General features: G+C 34.4%; 1 protein-coding gene across 5 annotated transcripts in view; it reads left to right on the plus strand.

Moving 5' to 3' along the window:
- FBXL5 (F-box and leucine rich repeat protein 5) overlaps positions 1 to 18,425 on the plus strand; it is a 61,477-nt gene that overhangs the window by 22,436 nt on the left and 20,616 nt on the right. For 4 of the 5 annotated variants that reach the window (XM_049708807.1, XM_049708810.1, XM_049708809.1 and 1 more), the window contains exons 3-9: positions 799 to 894; positions 2,253 to 2,439; positions 4,389 to 4,571; positions 6,945 to 7,070; positions 10,178 to 10,326; positions 10,960 to 11,042; positions 11,930 to 12,655. In XM_049708807.1, coding sequence (XP_049564764.1) covers positions 799 to 894; positions 2,253 to 2,439; positions 4,389 to 4,571; positions 6,945 to 7,070; positions 10,178 to 10,326; positions 10,960 to 11,042; positions 11,930 to 12,655 — 1,550 coding nt within the window. The remainder of the gene's footprint in view (positions 1 to 798; positions 895 to 2,252; positions 2,440 to 4,388; positions 4,572 to 6,944; positions 7,071 to 10,177; positions 10,327 to 10,959; positions 11,043 to 11,929; positions 12,656 to 18,425) is intronic. The other variant, XM_049708808.1, reaches the window with a different exon arrangement.

Below are 18,425 nucleotides of genomic sequence, written 5' to 3' on the forward strand. Positions count from 1 at the left end.
AAGTAGAAATGGAAGCCACTTGGGCATGCTTAAGGAAAATGTGTAAAATCCTAAGAGAATAGGACATTGGATAGACTATTGGGAAGCAGTTTAATAAATTAGTTAAAAAAGGAGGAGACTAGAGAGGACTCAGCAGGGTTAAGATATTCCCACATTTTGAAAGTTTCATTATTTTGTGAATTTTCCACATGTACTAAGTTGAGAGGGCTGATACAGAAGTGATGGATAAGTTACAGGGAGATATGACCATAGTTCATATGGGGAAGAACTCTTTAGCTGTTGTGCAGAGTTAGAATGATTTACCTCAAGGTACAGTGAGCTCCTTGCCTTGAGAAGTGTAGATGGTCTTCTTCAGGATAATGTAACAGGTATTCTGAATTGTTTAGTAGAGGATACACTAGATGACCTTAAAGGGATTCTGTAATGATATAGTCCAATAGGCGCTTGTGAACTGCTCAGAGGTATATTAATCGGAAAACGGACACATTGAAATTGTATAAATGTGCATTAGAAATCAGTAGAAGTTTTGAGCAAATACTTGCTATTTTTAGACTTTTTATGACAGTTTTAAAAAGAAGTATGAGATCACATTACTAAAGGAATTCAAGGTTCTTTTAAGAGATGTTTTGAGGCCATCTTTTATACTTAGAAAAGTACAGAGACCATTTTGCTATTTGTTAGTCTAATTTTTTACCCTGACGTTTCAAGTTACATTTCACACTGACTTTCTAGGATCAGATACAGTATAAATTATGAAGCGAAATTTTTATAGAATACAGTTTTTTTGTTTGTTTCTAGAATGAATATGAGCAGTTAAATTATGCAAAACAGTTGAAAGAGAGACTGGAGGCTTTTACAAGAGATTTTCTTCCTCACATGAAAGAGGAAGAGGAGGTAAGCATAATTTTTCCTCTTCGTGATTTTGCTTTATAAAATTGGAGAAATGTTATTTTTCCTTTGAGTCTTCAAAATAATACATAGGAAGATGAACCTCCAGATCTTTTTAGAAAATGAAGAAAAACCCAAGGAAAAAAAGCATTAATTTTGTTTCCTTAGAGAGTTTGTTGCTTTTCATTGACTGAGTGATTGATTTAATCCATTTACTCAAAAAATATTTATTCTCTTATTACGTGGATGGCACTGTATTGATTGTTAACTTTTTATGCTACCCTAATGTCTTTTCTGAACCTTTAGAAGATCCTTTAAACTTTTTAATGTTTTCTGTATTTGCATTCTAAGTTTAAAGAATTTTTAGTGTTCTTTTTTTAGTAGTGGATTTTAGTAATTAAATGGTGGTGTTAAACTTATCAGTCTTATAACTAGTGCACATGTATTAGGATATCCCTGAAGTGGATGAGCAAAACATTTTCTCATTCTCTTCTTTCTCTAAAGTGGGATGAGTATCAGGGTAAGGAATAGAGAAAATATTTTATGAGGAACTGGATTCTTGTTCAGCTGTAAATCAGTTATTATAGTGATTCTCACTATAAAAAAGCTTTACCTTATAATCAGATGGCCATTTAAAAAAAATCTACTTTTAAGCCCTTTCCAGACCAATTAAATCAGGTGGGAGATAGAAATGGACATGGATATATTTTAAAGGTTCCCCAAGTCATTGTAATATGCAAATATGCAACCAGTTTTGAAACCACTGAGTTACCAGAGCAGTGTTTCTTAACCTGTGATGCACATCAAAATTATCTATGGAGCAAAGAAAAAAAAAAAAAAGCCCTTGGCTCCACCTCTAAAGATTCTAATTCTGTCAGTTGGAGGTTGGGACTAAGCATCTGTTTCAAGGAAGAAATCTCCTAGATAATATTGAATAGTTGAAGGTATCAGTAGAGCTTTGACTTTTATGGTTGGCAGTACACTGGGTACGGTTCTCATATGATTTAGAGCCCCTGTTTGGGTAGAGGTCAGTTGTTGTAGTAGCAGAAAGCAGTTACTTGACCTAAATGTCTTACCATAGGAGAGTGATGTAGAGTGTATGATAAGCTCTGTACAGGAGGACCTTCTGGTTTGGATGCTTTTAAATTGTTTCAAGAATGAGTGGAGAAGCCATAGAAAGAAGGATCTTGGTGGTGGTATTCTTCTTTGCAATTTTTGGGTAAACTAACTTGGTGGTAACAACTAAATTTTTATGTTTTCCAAATATGTGGTCATAATACTACACTTGAGCCATTAATACTTTAAAAGATGTAGAGTAAAACAAAACTAAGCATATTTCCTTATGAGTATTTTGTTTAATTTAGGTTTTTCAGCCCATGTTAATGGAATATTTTACCTATGAAGAGCTTAAGGATATTAAAAAGAAAGTGATTGCACAACACTGCTCTCAGAAGGATACTGCAGAACTCCTTAGAGGTCTTAGCCTATGGAATCAAGCTGAGGAGCGGCAGAAGTTTTTTAAATATTCTGTGGATGAAAAGTCAGATAAAGGTGAGAGTCATATGTTTAGATAGCTAGCTAGCGATTTATTCTTTCCAAGGCCATTTACTTCTTGTTGATACGACCTTTATATTTTGTTTGAAGAATAATTTAGGCCATTTGTTTTCAAGTATAGTAAATTTAATTGAGGGCAGTAGTTTCTATCTTAGAATTTAGTATTGTCTATGATAATTTAACAGCTCATATACTTGGGCCATGTGCAGTATAGTGTTTCTTGAAGGAGTTTATATATATAATAATAATGATAATTTTGATTAGTAAGAATAACTATCAATATTATTTATATATAAATATATAATGATAATTTAATAATATTTTATTATTAATACTTATTATTATTTTGGCCAATCAAAATTATTGAAAACTACCATATACAGAGCACTTTTGCAGTGTCATCCAATTTTCTGAGCTCCACTGACCATAGTGGCTGTTTTTATCCTTCCTTGTTTTTTCTTTTTTTTAAAAATCAGTTTTCAAAATCATTTAATACTTATAGTTTTATCTCTACCCTTTCTCATTCTCTTAGCTTATATCCAGGAATACACAGGGGAGTGAGTATGAGAGGCATAGTTTTTCTATGTATAGTCACTTTGAGAAAACAAATGACAAATGTAAATAAAATATCTCTGCTTTTTTTATTGATAGACTACTTCCTCATTTTTATTCTTTCTTTTGTTTGATAGCTTTGCCTTTTAAAACATCATTAAATAAAATTATTGGCATCCTGAGGCTAGTAAAAATTCCTTTGCTTTTGCTAGATGAGAAGTAGCAATGGCATTCCTGTTAAAATTGCTTGAAAGTGTTTGAAATTGGTCCTTTTTTCTTATTTTTATTTAATAAAGTAGGTGAGATGCATGTTGGAACAAAATTGTTTTTATAGGTTAAGCTATAATTAAACCCATAAAGCTTGTGTGCTTCACTCTGAAATGCAGCTTGTGCTTTAGACATCAAGTCAGGACCTGTTGTATCTGGTTTAATTTTAATTATAACATGGGACTTAAAAGCATCACACTTACTATATTGAATTTTCCCACTCCTTCAAAGTAAATTATAGCTGTATTATGTTTAAAATATTTGCCATTTGTAAAGGGTTAGGTTAAAGTAATTCATCATAGCATTTCTATATTTAAGTTGCTTTGTGAAGACAAATCAAATATATAAGGTACTCAGATTCTTTTTAGTACATTAATGATGAAACTTTTATATTTTATATTCTTTATTGTACACCTCATTTGCAGTTTTCCTTTGGAAAGTTGCTACTGAAATAACCCATTATAGGAAATTGGATATCCAATAACTGTTTTCTATATTAGCTGCTGACAAAAGATTCCTGATAAATGTATACCAGCATTAGAAATATTTACATTATATTGTCTCAACTGGCTCATAAATAGGATAAGGTTGAGGCACCTAAACGTTATAGAGGTCAGATTTCAGAGTTCTTACATGAAACGTGAAAATCAAAGAGGGAACACAAGGAACATGCTGACAGGAGTTGTAATGCATGAATGGAAAACGTTGTGAGATTTGTGTGCATCATTAAAAATGCCCTGGATTTCTCATTATTTGACTGACTCTACACTTGCTGACTTAAAGCTGTATAACCTGTTGGGTTCCTTTTTCAAATGATGCTTCTTATGCTACAAAGTGAGTATTGTATTTTCTGCGACGCCTTTGTAAGAGGAAGTAAATCCTGTGTTCATTATTGTAGCTCCCACTGATGAAGTATGATTTGGACCATGATAGTTTAACCCTACAGGTTCTTAACAAGTTTAACATCTCCATGTTACCTCTAATCCATGTTATTTCCTTTTCACATCTTGCAAGCAGGAAGGAGTGGACTTTAGGCACTGGATTTTATTTATAGAAATGTGATTGTAATTTCTTACTGCATTTGCTCTTAGAGCCTTTTATGTTAAAGGTTTTCTTTTTTATTTCAGAAGCGGAAGTGTCAGAACAATCCACAGGTATAACTCATCTTCCTCCTGAGGTAATGCTGTCAATTTTCAGTTATCTTAATCCTCAAGAATTATGTCGATGCAGTCAAGTAAGCACTAAATGGTCTCAGCTGGCAAAAACTGGATCACTTTGGAAACATCTTTACCCTGTTCATTGGGCCAGAGGTAGGTAAATGGGATGCTTAGTTTGTTTTAAAAATATTTCAATCTGTTTTTTTTTTTTTTTAAGTACATACTCATAGACATTAATAAGCAAGGCCAGGGAGGGAAGCTCTGGAAGGTTGACTAAAAATAGGTTTCATAGTTAGATTATATGTCTTTGTATACATTTTTTAAAAGCTAAGAATTCTGAAGTATTCATGAGTGAATTATGTGATGTGTGCAATTTCCTTTCAAATAATTAGGAAGAAATAGTTGGGGATGGAACGAAAAATAATTGGCAAAATGTTGATAATTGTTTTTTCTTAATAAATTTATTTTATTTATTTTTGGCTGCGTTGGGTCTTCGTTGCTGCTTGCGGGCTTTCTCTAGTTGTGGCAAATGGGCTACTCTTCATTGTGGTGCATGGGCTTCTCATTGCAGTGGCTTCTGTTGTTGTGGAGCATGGGCTCTAGGTGCACGGGCTTCAGTAGTTGTGGCTTGTGGGCTCTAGAGTGCAGGCTCAGTAGTTGTGGTGCACAGGCTTAGTTGCTCCGTGGCATGTGGGATCTTCCTGGACCAGGACTCGAACCCGTGTCCCCTGCATTGGCAGGCAGATTCTTAACCACTGTGCCACCAGGGAAGCCCCGATAATTGTGAAGATAGGTGATGAGTACATAGGTGTTCATTATGCTACTTGTTTAATGCTGCTTATTCCTACTTTTGACTATATTTGTAATTTTCCATAACAAAACGTTAAAAATAAAATTAATAGGTTGTCAGAACAGCTTTAAATAATTAGATGAGTATTTTAAAAATACAAAATAAATTAATTCTATAAAATTTAAAGTTGAGTCACTGTTATGTTTCCCTTTTGATAGTAGCTCAAGATAACTAAATGTATTTTTGTCTTTAGCATATTTTTTTGTGATTAATAATGCCTCATTCTATAAATTACAATTTCATATTAGTTAATTTCATTGTGGTAAGTTAGTTTTACATGTGAACAATTAAAGAAAATTTTGCTTTCATGAGCATATAATGCAGTCATGGGATAAATACAACTAATATGGCATATATTCTTCTGTCACTGAATTAAAACAGTTTTTCTAGGTGAGTACCTCAAATTTCACATTAATTGTTTTTAGTTTTTTATAATTTGTCACTTGGACATGGAAATATATATTTTTTACATAATTAAAGTGTGAGTCTGATTTAAAAATAGTTTTATTTTTTATATCAATATGTAGCACTTTTAAATAAGCTTTTGTTAGATATATAATATTTTTTGCATGAAGCTATTTGGAGTATTGGGTAGACTTATATGATCCAAATGATTAGAATTATTATTTTTATGTGGAATAATTTTTCTTATTGTAGGATAATATATTAAGTGAAAAGTCAGATAAGGCAAGTATGGATATATCACATACTTTTTTATTAGATGTATTTTTGATTATGAAGAATTATTTATTAGGTAGTAATACATAATTAGGTACTGTTTGATATAAAGATCAAATATGATAATGCTATGCTAGATTTCTGTGAAGTTAACCAGATATTAAATATGCTGCTTTTTTTTTCTGTTTTTAATATGCTTAAACAAAAAGTTCCAATAAAAATGGTTGTAATTTAATTTATTTATGGTATTTGTTTCCTGTGATTCTTGATCACAATTGATTTGACCCCCTGCAGGGGATGTTTTGAAATGCCTGTGGAGGCATTTTTGTTCCATCTTGGAGTATTACACTGGCATCCAGTGGGTAGAGGCCAGGGTTACTGCTAAACACCCTGCAATGCACAGGGAAGCACTCCACAACAAAGAATTACCCAGCCCAGAATATCAATGGTGTTAAGGTTGAGGAGCCCTCACTTAGATGTAACGTTAGGAATTCAATAAATTAATTCTGCATTGTCTTGCACTTCACAATCATGTAATTTAATCGCAGCGTATTCTCCAGGATCTTTAAATTTATGGTTTAGCTTTACCTTAATCTTTCCCTTTTTCTGTTCCCACCTACTTCTGAATTGCTAATTCACTACTGAGCAGAAAGTCTTGCTTCCTTTTGTTTATTAGCAATTGTGTTAATGCGGGTATTGCTGGAGCCCGTGTGAAGCCACAGTAGGGAAAAAGGTTAGGTTGTTTTCAGTGATTTCTGAAATTTCTTGTTAAGACTGTTGATAATTATTTTTCATAGTTTTTTGGTATGTCTGAAATTGAATTCTGTGCTTATTTAAATGTAATTTTTTAAACCACAATTGTTTCTAACAATAGGTGGCTCATTGTGTATGGCTCACATATTTTTTGTGTGCAGACATTTTTGTTATAAATAGGTTATTTTTTTGTAATGGTAGCCGATCTAATCTTATTTTGTTCCTTTTGTTTTTTTGTTGAGTAGGTGACTGGTATAGTGGTCCTGCAACTGAACTTGATACTGAACCTGATGAGGAATGGGTGAAAAATAGAAAAGATGAAAGTCGTGCTTTTCAGGAGTGGGATGAAGATGCCGATATAGATGAATCTGGTAAGCTGTGTCTGGAATTAAAACTGTTACATGGTGCTTTAATAATTACTGTTACATTAACAAGTACTTAGGTGCTAGGATTTATGTATTTTGTGTTTTCTAAAAAACCTGGTGTTTTTAAGCCTACTGCTTTCTAAACTTTCATGGAATAGTAAGCGTATTTAAAATTCTGTTTAAAGTAATTTTTAAATGTGTATACGCTTGTTTCCCATATGTTTTTTTTTTTTAACAGATTTATTTATTTATTTATTTTTATTTATTTTTGGCTGCGTTGGGTCTTCGTTGCTGCCCGCAGGCTTTCTCTAGTTGCAGTGAGTGGGGGCTGCTCTTCGTTGCGGTGCATGGGCTTCTCATTGTGGTGGCCTCTCTTGTTGTGGAGCACGGGCTCTAGGTGCACGGGCTTCAATAGTTGTGGCGCGTGGGCTCAGTAGTTGTGGCTCATGGGCTCTAGAGCGCAGGCTAAGTAGTTGTGGCACACGGGCTTAGTTGCTCCGCAGCATGTGGGATCTTCCCGGACCAGGGCTCAAACCTGTGTCCCCTGCATTGGCAGGCGGATTCTTAACCACTGTGTTATCAGGGAAGCCCTCCCATATGCTTTTATATTTATTTAAACGCTTTAAAAAAAATCAGAAAATGATGACTGTTTTCCTTATTGAAATAATATACATTCATTATAGTGCTATGCAGTTTACAGTGTGTTTTTAGGGCCACTTTATTTGATCAGCTCAGTAGTATATATTGAGTCGTCTGTGGCCCAGAGGAAGGAGCATAACGCTGTTGAACCTGTTTATTAATTTGTAAAGTCATGCCACTTGCCTCACATGGTGGTTATAGAATTAAGTAATATATATGAAGATTCTTTGTAAATGGTAAGGGATTATATAAACTAGTGTAGCCATTCATTAAGCACCGTGGGAGAATTCAAGGGTGACAAAGACTTTATCCCTACCCTCAAAGAACTCACAAATGGGAGAATTTAGAATACATGATTCTTAATCAAGGTATGTATTGGAAAATGCTGTAATGAAGGTGCAGAAAGATGCTCTTTGGGAATATGGAGGAGAAAGACACAAATTCTATCTTAGATGTTACTTTAGATAATGATTAATTATTAAAAGATGATGAAAATAGTAAAAAAAAAAAAAAACTAATAAGATATTCTTCTACTTCGTAAAACTGAACCTGTAGGAATTTTTTATTTATAAGTTGCCCACTTATAGTAAGCTGGTCTGGCAAAAGAACTAAACTTGTGGAAAGTAAGGAATATAAATACAAAGATTATTGTTTTAGCAGCAAGTTTATTTTTATGAAATGAAGGTGCAAAACACCTTGGTATAGTTTTAAATGTTTGGAAGGTGTCATGTAAGGAGGAGGTCTATTCCAGTTACATTTGGTGATTTGCTTATCCTGTGGCAGGCACTTTCTGGGCATGAGGTTAACAGTGAACAAAATGGGAAAAAAAAAATCCTTGGCTTTGTTTAGCTTAAAATTTGGAGGGGGAGGCAGACAGTAAAGACAGGCAAAATATATACTGTATTAGATAATGTTAAGTGCTGTGGAGAAAAATAAAGGAAAAGCGTGCCAGGAAGAGAGGAAAGAAGTTACCATTTTCAATAGATTGAGTAGTTAAGGTTCCTTGAGAAATTTGAGCAAAGACCTCAAGGAGTTAAGGTCTTTACTCAGATGTCACCTTAGGGAAGACTTGATTTATCCATTCTAAAAAATCAATTCATAATACCTGTGTTGAGTTTTAAAGGCTTTATCAAACTTAATGTGTTTATCTCAGCACTTAAAGATAGACAAAGAGACTGCTGTTGTTTTCTTTCATATTGAGAGGGAAAGGTTAAGGTTATAATGATGGAGCCTTTCTAAGGTAATATATGTGTTTAGCTGTTTAGTGTATCTAAGAGTAAACTTTGGATCTGTCATCTATGTTAGTGCTTTTTCAGCTTAGCTGTCTTTACTAGTCTTGTAGAGAAGTTATTATTCTTCATAGGATGTTTAGTTTTCTTTTTTTTAGGATTTCACAGTAAACAGTACACATTTAGATAGAGAGAGCCGCAGAAACAAAAGAATCATTTGGAAATAAAATTTTAGTAGAATAAATAGGGTTCACTAAAAGTCACTTTTATCCCTGTATTTCACATATATGTCTAACTAAAGGAGGAATTTAGAATAATATCTGTAAACATGGAAACAATCAAAAATTCAGAATTATTGTTTCTATTTATATTCCTTTTGTCAGCTACACTCAGTTTTGTTTTAAATGAGACTTCCTCAGCTTATCCTGTTAAACTGTTTTATGTTTGGAGACATTTGAGTTAGGTCTTCGGGTAAGCAAAAAAGCAATAGGATCCTGAGAAAGGTGATAAAATTATTAGTTCATTCTTTTTCGTGTAGTGTGTTTTTTTCCTTATATCAAATTGGAGTTTGTAGGGTTTTTTTTTTTTTTTTACTTGTTACAGTAGTGCATCCTGTTATACACATCTAAACTCTACAGAAGTTATTAAGCAGAAAACAAAAGCCATGCTCATTTTTAATTTCTTTAAAGTTCTAAGGTACTTTTCGTTGCTTGATTCATTATGACCAGCCTAACTTAATTGTTTCAAATCTCTTCTAGCTCTGTGTCCCTTTTATTGATATTTATGTAAAATAATGAATGATACTTTTTATTATTTTTATTATGGTTCATTTTCCTCTTGATATCCTATATTCTCTTGAAGAACTTACACTATTCTTCAAGTAGTCAAAGCTTTTTCCAAAATTTTTTCGGTGCCTGAAACTGGAGTTATTTTTATCTTTTCTCTGATAATTAGCTTGAGAAGAAAATTACCTTCAGCCTTGAAGCATGTTAAAAAATTCTTCCTTTCATTCCCATTTAAACCTTTTTTCTTTTTCTTTTGTCTCTTTTTAGTTGATGTCAGACCTGTTAATATAAATATTAAGTCCTGGCGAATGAGGACTTGTCCATTTAATTTGCTTTGCATATATAGGGGAGTTTAAAAGGAGAGCAAAATGTATTTCATATTTAATGATTTGGTGATTCCTTGAGTAGCCTAATCATAATTAGTGTATCAAGTTCTTAGACTTTTGAATTCATTTTACAGAAGAGTCTGCAGAGGAATCGATTGCCATCAGCATTGCACAAATGGAAAAACGTTTACTCCATGGCTTAATTCATAATGTTCTACCGTATGTTGGTACTTCTGTAAAAACTTTAGTATTAGCGTACAGCTGTGCAGTTTCCAGCAAAATGGTATGTATAAATTAGCGCTAGTTTAGGTATTAAGAAAAAGTAGCAACGATCTACATTTTGTTTGCTTATTCCTGAGTTTAATTAAAAAAAAAAATAACAGTTTACCCATGAGTGTACCTTCCCATGGGTAGGCATACACTGCTAATTTTCATCTTTTTTCATTTCAGTTCTCATAGTAATCTTTGTACATAGATATCATTGTCTTCATATTATAGAAAAGGAAACATAGACTGAGAGGTTAAACAGTTTATTTAGTTTCACAGATGTTAAGTGATCAAGCCCAGTTTTATATGATTGTTTATAATGTGTAAGGCATGGTAAGATGGGCAGGTGAAATTAAATCATGGTTTTATAAAAGACTATCTTGTGATATCCTACATTAGAATCTTCTTGGGTATTCCTTAAGAATGTAAATTTCCTGGGTCTAATCTTAGAATTACTGAAACAGATTTTCTGGGATTTCATCACAATATATATTTGTAAGGCAGAATTGAAGTGATTTTTACATGCAGAAAAGTGTGAGAACCACTGGTTATATTACTTACTAAAAGTTATATATTACTTACTAAAAGTTATGTCTCTAACCTAACTAAATTCTGCAGATCTTCACAGTGACTTTTTTTTCCCTCTTAGGTTAGGCAGATTTTAGAGCTTTGTCCTAACTTGGAACATTTGGATCTTACCCAAACTGACATTTCAGATTCTGCATTTGACAGGTTAGTTAATTTTGAATATATAAATTTAATGATTTCTTAACTATGAATCAGTAGAATTGTTCTGTAGTTTTTCATTTACATAATTACAGTTTAATCATACTATTACTTTCTACTATCAGATTTTGGTCATGTTATGGTAGTAGCACGCTCCAATTCTTTGCTTTTGTCCTTAGGTCCCAGCTGATTCAAAACTTATATATGTATCATCCTGTCACCTTTATAATCTTGTACTGTGTCTAGGCTTTTGAGCCTTGCTGTGTAACCATGTAGCTTGGTACTGTGTTTTAAAGAAGTTTTCATTTTCAGTTGGGCTCCCAGTACCATTTGGCAAAGCTCCCTCTTCATAGTTATTCTAAAATTTTAATACTTTCTTCAAGCAACCCTCAGATTTTATTTCTTTGGATGCTGCTACTTTCCTCCTTATTCTACCTCGCCCTGCTGTTTCCCACCCTAGCATTTATATCAGCACCTCTTTTCCAATTTCAGAGGGAGAAATGTATTCTTCTCTGGCTAAGGCTAATTCTCTACCAATTCCTAGAGGTTGTTCTACTGAATCTTTCTCCTCTAATTATTATTTTCTTTCTTTCATGTCTGTAGAGCCTTTCCTCTATTGGTTATTTTTCAAGATGAAAAACAGTCTCTCCCTTCCATACCCTTCTCCTTTCCTACTCTTCTTTTGGGTTAGCAATACTCTTAGTTCCTCATTACTCTTATTGTCTTTTCATATTCCTAGCATTTAAAGTAGTGCCTAACAACAGATATTCAGTAAATGATTGATTATATTAGATTTAAAATCTTTCCTGTAGTTTCCATTTACTTACGTATAATCAAATCTTTTGAAGAATTTAACAATATCCACTAATAGTTTTGTTACCTCTTAATTATAGTTGGTCTTGGCTTGGTTGCTGCCAGAGTCTTCGGCATCTTGATCTATCTGGATGTGAAAAAATCACAGATGTGGCTCTAGAGAAGATTTCTAGAGCTCTTGGAATTTTGACATCTCATCAGAGTGGCCTTTTGAAAACTTCAACAAGCAAAATTGGTTCGACTACCTGGAAAAATAAAGACATTACCATGCAGTCCACCAAGCAGTATGCTTGTTTGCCCGATATAACTAACAAGGGCATCGGAGAAGAACTAGATAATGAACACCCCTGGACTAAACCTATTTCTTCTGAAAATTTCACTTCTCCTTATGTGTGGATGTTAGATGCTGAAGATTTGGCTGATATTGAAGATGCTGTAGAATGGAGACATAGAAATGTTGAAAGTCTTTGTGTAATGGAAACAGCATCCAATTTTAGTTGTTCCTCCTCCGGTTGTTACAGTAAGGATATTGTTGGACTAAGGACTAGTGTCTGTTGGCAGCAGCATTGTACTTCTCCAGCCTTCGCGTATTGTGGTCATTCATTTTGTTGTACAGGAACAGCTTTAAGAACTATGTCAGCACTCCCGGAGTCTTCTGCATTGTGTAGAAAAGCATCAAGGACTAGATTGCTTAGGGGAACAGACTTAATTTACTCTGGGAGTGAAAAAACTGATCAAGAGACTGGGCGTGTACTTCTGTTTCTCAGTCTGTCCGGATGTTATCAGATCACAGACCATGGTCTCAGGTAAGTAATCTGTTGCAGAGTATTAGGAAATGAGCATGTTCTCATTCTCAAATGGAGTGGAAAATTTTGAATCTAAGTCATTCCTTTCAGCTGATTTATTTAACCGAAAGAGTTAACCACTTCAAAGAGTTGTCCTACTGCAAAATTTTGGAACGATAAAACTTCAGCATGAAGTTTCAGTCAGTTCAATTGCTTTGTAATGTGGAAGAACATAAATTTAAAAGTTTAATAAATACTTACAATAAATACATGCAACACATTTTCTAAGGTGCTTTAGTGGTTGTAAAGATGAATAAGATACAGTTTTTACCCTCTAGGACTTGTAACAGAGAAGAAAATATGTATACTATATTCTGTGTATTATTTGTGTACATCCTTTAAGGGATGTTGAATTAAAGATTCTATGGGGATCAAAGGAGAGAGAGAGAGACTTCTCATCCAGTTGCAGCAAATGATCAGAAAATGTTACGAAGAGGAACTTCCTTGGCAGTCCAGTGGTTAAGACTTTGCCTTCTGATGCAGGGGGTGTGGGTTCGATCTCTGGTCGGGGAGCTAAGATCCCACATGCCTCGTGGCCAAAAAACCTAAACGTAAAACAGAAGCAATATTGTAACAAATTCAATAAAGACTTTAAAAATGGTCCACATCAAAAAAAAATTTTTTAATCTTTAAAAAAAAAAGATAAAATGTAATGAAGAGGTGGCCCTTAATTGAACCTTGAAGATGGATGAAGGATTTTGATAGGTGGCAGAGGGAGAAGAGACCATTCCAAGCAGTAGGGATCATTTGAGCCCACGGTAAAGCACTGTTTAACTGTTGTTAGGGTATTTTGCTGTTATGGTTGTTCTCAGCGTTAATAATTGTTTGATTATCTGTGGCATGAGCCTTCAGAAATTGACTTTATGTTTTCTCTTTTACCCTGTAATAGACTTGAATTTTACTAGGGCTCCTTAATAATGGGGTGTCAGGCATGTTAAACAATGAAAATTCATCCAACATAAAGCCTATTACCCCCTCTTGTCTTTTAAGTATGATCTTTAGCAGATTAAATTGAACTCAGTGGGGGATGTTCAAAGGAGTATTCCCGTTTGGTTGTAGAGAAGGATGTGTATTGGGTAATAGTGGGGAATAAGGCTATGACAGAGTTTGAACAGGGAAGAATTCATTTGGGGAATGGGGAACACAGGAACTATCTTACTTGATATTATTTGGACTGGTAGCTTATCAAAAAAGCTGCAATCTGAGTGCAGCTCAGATTTTAAAAAGTGCAACTCCTTTTAATCAGATTACCTTGAAGGAGTCTTTCTTAATCATTTAAATATTTATTGAGCATCTGTTGTGTGACTTGCCCTCTTCTAACTGCTCGGGATCCAGAATAAATGACTCAAATTTCCTGCTTTCATAGAGTTTATAATCTAATGGTAGAAATAAGACAATAAAGATGTAATATCAGACTGAATGTTCTGAAGAAAAGTGAAATATGTCTATGGGGTAGAGAATACAGACAATGCTCCTTCACATTTGATGGACAGGAAAGGCCTTGAAAAGAAGCATTTTTTTAAGTAGAGATTGGGATGAAGTTAGAGAGTGAATTTTCTGTGCATTTCCTGGGAGAGAAGCTAAGGAAATCGAAACTACAAATTTGATTTTTAGAAACAGCTTTCTTCTTGCATTTATTCTGTTGGTTTAAAAAGTATTTCAGTTAACTTAATAAGTTCAGCTGGTGTTCAGGTTTGAGAACAAATACAACTTGTGCAAGCATTCACCTCAACTTGGGGGAACAGAGTTGCTAGTTGGGAGTATTCTGTGTATCCTTCTGTAATAGTCATTATGTTTTATTCAGGGATGGGTAGCATGAATTTTGGCAAGTTGGTTATGGGGCTTGTTAAAAGAGCATTCACTGTAAAAATGTAGGTTGAAAATCAAAGTTTTAAACTAGATTGAAGCCATAGGGAACATATAGTGTAGTGTGTAGTCTTCATGCAGCATTATCTGGTTTTCATAGGAATGAAATAAAATAAATTTTGGCTGTCATTGAGTAGAAGTAGCCTGTTTAAATTTTCAGCCTTCTTTGGCCCCCTCACATTGCCATTATTGTTTCGGTACAAACTATTCCTTTTCTCCTTGAATCCAAGGCAACTGCTCTTGAATATTTTGCAGATAGCATGTATAGTTGGGTGTTACAGTTAAACATTCTGTCATTTAATCTTTCGGTTTCACAATATGCATTTAATGTAATTACTGATATGGTTAAATTTATGCCTACCATCTTACTGTTTGTTTTCCCCCTGTTTCTCTTTTCTTTATTCTTGTTTTGTCTTTTCCTGACTTGCTTTGGATTTATTAAGTATGGGTTGGCCAAAAATTTCCTTTGGTTTTTAAGTAAAAATAAAAGACATTTTTCATTTTCACCAAGAACGTTATGGAACAACATATTCACTGTTTTGTTCCACCACCTTCTGCCATTTTTGAGGCAACTTCATAATTCCATCTTCCCAAAACTTTTTATCTTTTTGAGCAAAGAACTGTTCCAGGTGCCTTTTAGTGTTCCAGGGAATTGAAATTTTTTCCATTGAGAGAATTTTGTAAAGACCGAACAAAATAATGGAAATCTGAAGGTGCAACGTCTGGTGAATACAGCAGATGAATCAGAACTTCCCAGCCAAGCTGTAACAGTTTTTGCTTGGTCATCAAAGAAACATGCGGTCTTGTGTTACCCTGATGGAAGATTGTGCGTTTTCTGTTGACTAATTCCGGACGCTTTTCGTTGAGTGCTGCTTTTGAGTTGGTCTAATTGGGAGCAGTACTTGTTAGAATTAACCTTTTGGTTTCTGGAAGGAGCTCATAGTAGAGGACTCTGTTCCAGTCCCACCATATACACATCACCTTCTTTGGGTGAAGACCGGCCTTTGTTGTGGTTGGTGGCAGTTCATTTTGCTTGCCCACGACCTCTTCTGTTCCACATTATTGTACAGTATCCACTTTTCATCGCCTGTCACAATTTGTTTCAAAATGGAACGTTTTTGTTACGTTTCAGTAGAGAATTGCATGCGGAAATACAGTCAGGAAGGTTTTTTTCACTTAACTTTTGTGGAACCCAAACATCAGAGCGATTAACATAACCAAGCTGGTGCAAATGATTTTCAGTGCTTGATTTGGATATTTTGAGTATGTCGGCTATCTCCTGCATGGTATAACGTTGATTGTTCTCAGTGAATGTCTTCATTTGGTAGCTATCAACCTCAGCTGGTCTACCTGACTGTGGAGCATCATCCAGCAAGAAATTCCAGCATGAAACTTCGCAAACCACTCACACTTTCGATCAGTCATAGCACCATCTCCATACACTGCACAAATCTTTTTTCGTGTTTCAGTTGCATTTTCACCTTTCTTGAAATAAGAAAGCATAATATGTCGAAAATGTTGCTTTTTCTTCCATCTTCAATTTTTAAGTGGCTACACAAAAATTCACTACTTTTGATAAGTTTTTTTTAAATGCACGCTGATATGACAGCTGTCACAAGACAATCTAACAAAATTGTTTCAAATGAACTTAAATATAACTAAGCCCTACTAAAGCCATCTTACGGAAAATACGAACTTTTTTGGCCAACCCAGTACTTTTAGTATCAGTTTTATCTCTACTCTTGGTTAGTATATCATTTATTTAGTGTTTGCTTTAGGGTTTGTATGTACCTTGTAAATAAAATTGTGGTAAAATATACAAACCACAAAGGTTACCATATTAACGATTTTTTCTTAAATTTTATTTTTCTAAACAGCACGTTCTTACTAGTTATCCATTTTATACATATTAATGTATATGTGTCAGTACCAATCTCCCAGTTCATCACACCACCACCACCCCCCTCGCCACTTTCCCCCCTTGGTGTCCATGTTTGTTCTCTACATGTGTGTCTATTTCTGCCCTGCAAACTGGTTCATCTGTACCATTTTTCTAGGTTCCACATATTTGCGTTAATATGTGATATTTGTTTTTCTCGTTCTGACTTACTTTACTCTGTATGACAGTCTCTGGATCCATCCACATCTCTACAAATGACTCGGTTTCGTTCCTTTTTATGGCTGAGTAATATTCCATTGTATGTATATACCACACCTTCTTTATCCATTGGTCTGTCGATGGGCATTTAGGTTGCTTCCATGTCCTGGCTATTTTAAATAGTGCTGCAATGAACATTGTGGTACATGACTCTTTCTGAATTACGGTTTTCTCAGGGTATATGCCCAGTAGTGGGATTGCTGGGTCGTTTGGTAATTCTATATTTAGTTTTTTAAGGAGCCTCCATACTGTTCTCCATAGTGGCTGTATCAATTTACATTCCCACCAACAGGGCAAGAGGGTTCCCTTTTCTCCACACCCTCTCCAGCATTTGTTGTTTGTAGATTTTCCAGTGATTCCCATTCTAACTGGTGTGAGGTGATACCTCATTGTAGTTTTGATTTGCATTTCTCTAATAATTAGTGATGTTGAGCAGCTTTTCATGTGCTTCTTGGCCATTTGTATGTCTTCTTTGGAGAAATGTCTATTTAGGTCTTCTGCCCATTTTTTGATTGGGTTGTTTGTTTAATATTGAGCTGCATGAGCTGTTTATATATTTTGGAGATTAATCCTTTGTTGATTTGTTTGCCAATATTTTCTCCCATTCTGAGGGTTGCCTTTTCGTCTTGTTTGTAGTTTCCTTTGCTTTGCAAAAGGTTTTAAGTTTCATTACATCCCGTTTGTTTATTTTTGTTTTTATTTCCATTACTCTAGGAGGTGGATCAAAAAAAGATCTTGCTGTGATTTATGTCAGAGTGTGTTCTTCCTATGTTTTCCTCTAAGAGTTTTATAGTATCTGGTCTTACATTTTGGTCTCTAATCCATTTTGAGTTTATTTTTGTGTATGGTGTTAGGGAGTGTTCTAATTTCATTCTTTTACATGTAGCTGTCCAGTTTTCCCAGCACCACTTATTGAAGAGACTGTCTTTTCTCCATTGTATATCCTTGCCACCTTTGTCATAGATTAGTTGACCATAGGTGCGTGGGTTTATCTCTGGGCTTTCTATCCTGTTCCATTGATCTGTATTTCTGTTTTTGTGCTGGTATCATATTGTCTTGATTACTGTAGCTTTGTAGTATAGTCTGAAGTCAGGGAGTCTGATTCCTCTAGCTCTGTTTTTTTCCCTCAAGACTGCTTTGGCTATTCAGGGTCTTTTGTGTCTCCATACAAATTTAAAAAATTTTTGTTCTAGTTCCATAAAAAAACGCCATTGGTAATTTGATAGGGATTGCATTGAATCTGTAGATTGCTTTGGGTAGTATAGTCATTTTCACAATATTGATTCTTCCAGTCCAAGAACATGGTATATCTCTCCATCTGTTGGTATCATCTTTAATTTCTTTCATCAGTGTCTTATAGTTTTCTGCATATAGGTTTTTTGTCTCCCTAAGTAGGTTTATTCCTAGGTATTTTATTCTTTTTGTTGCAGTGGTAAATGGGAGTGTTTCCTTAATTTCTCTTTCAGATCTTTCATCATTAGTGTATAGGAATGCAAGAGATTTCTGTGCATTAATTTTGTATCCTGCAACTTTACCAGATTCATTGATTAGCTCTAGTAGTTTTCTGGTGGCATCTTTAGGATTCTCTATGTATAGTATCATGTCATCTGCAAACAGTGACAGTTTTACTTCTTCTTTTCCAATTTGTCTTCCTTTTATTTCTTTTTCTTCTCTGATTGCCCTGGCTAGGACTTCCAAAGGTATGTT

The sequence above is a fragment of the Orcinus orca genome, chromosome 4 (assembly GCF_937001465.1).
Source record: "Orcinus orca chromosome 4, mOrcOrc1.1, whole genome shotgun sequence".
NCBI lineage: Eukaryota > Metazoa > Chordata > Mammalia > Artiodactyla > Delphinidae > Orcinus > Orcinus orca.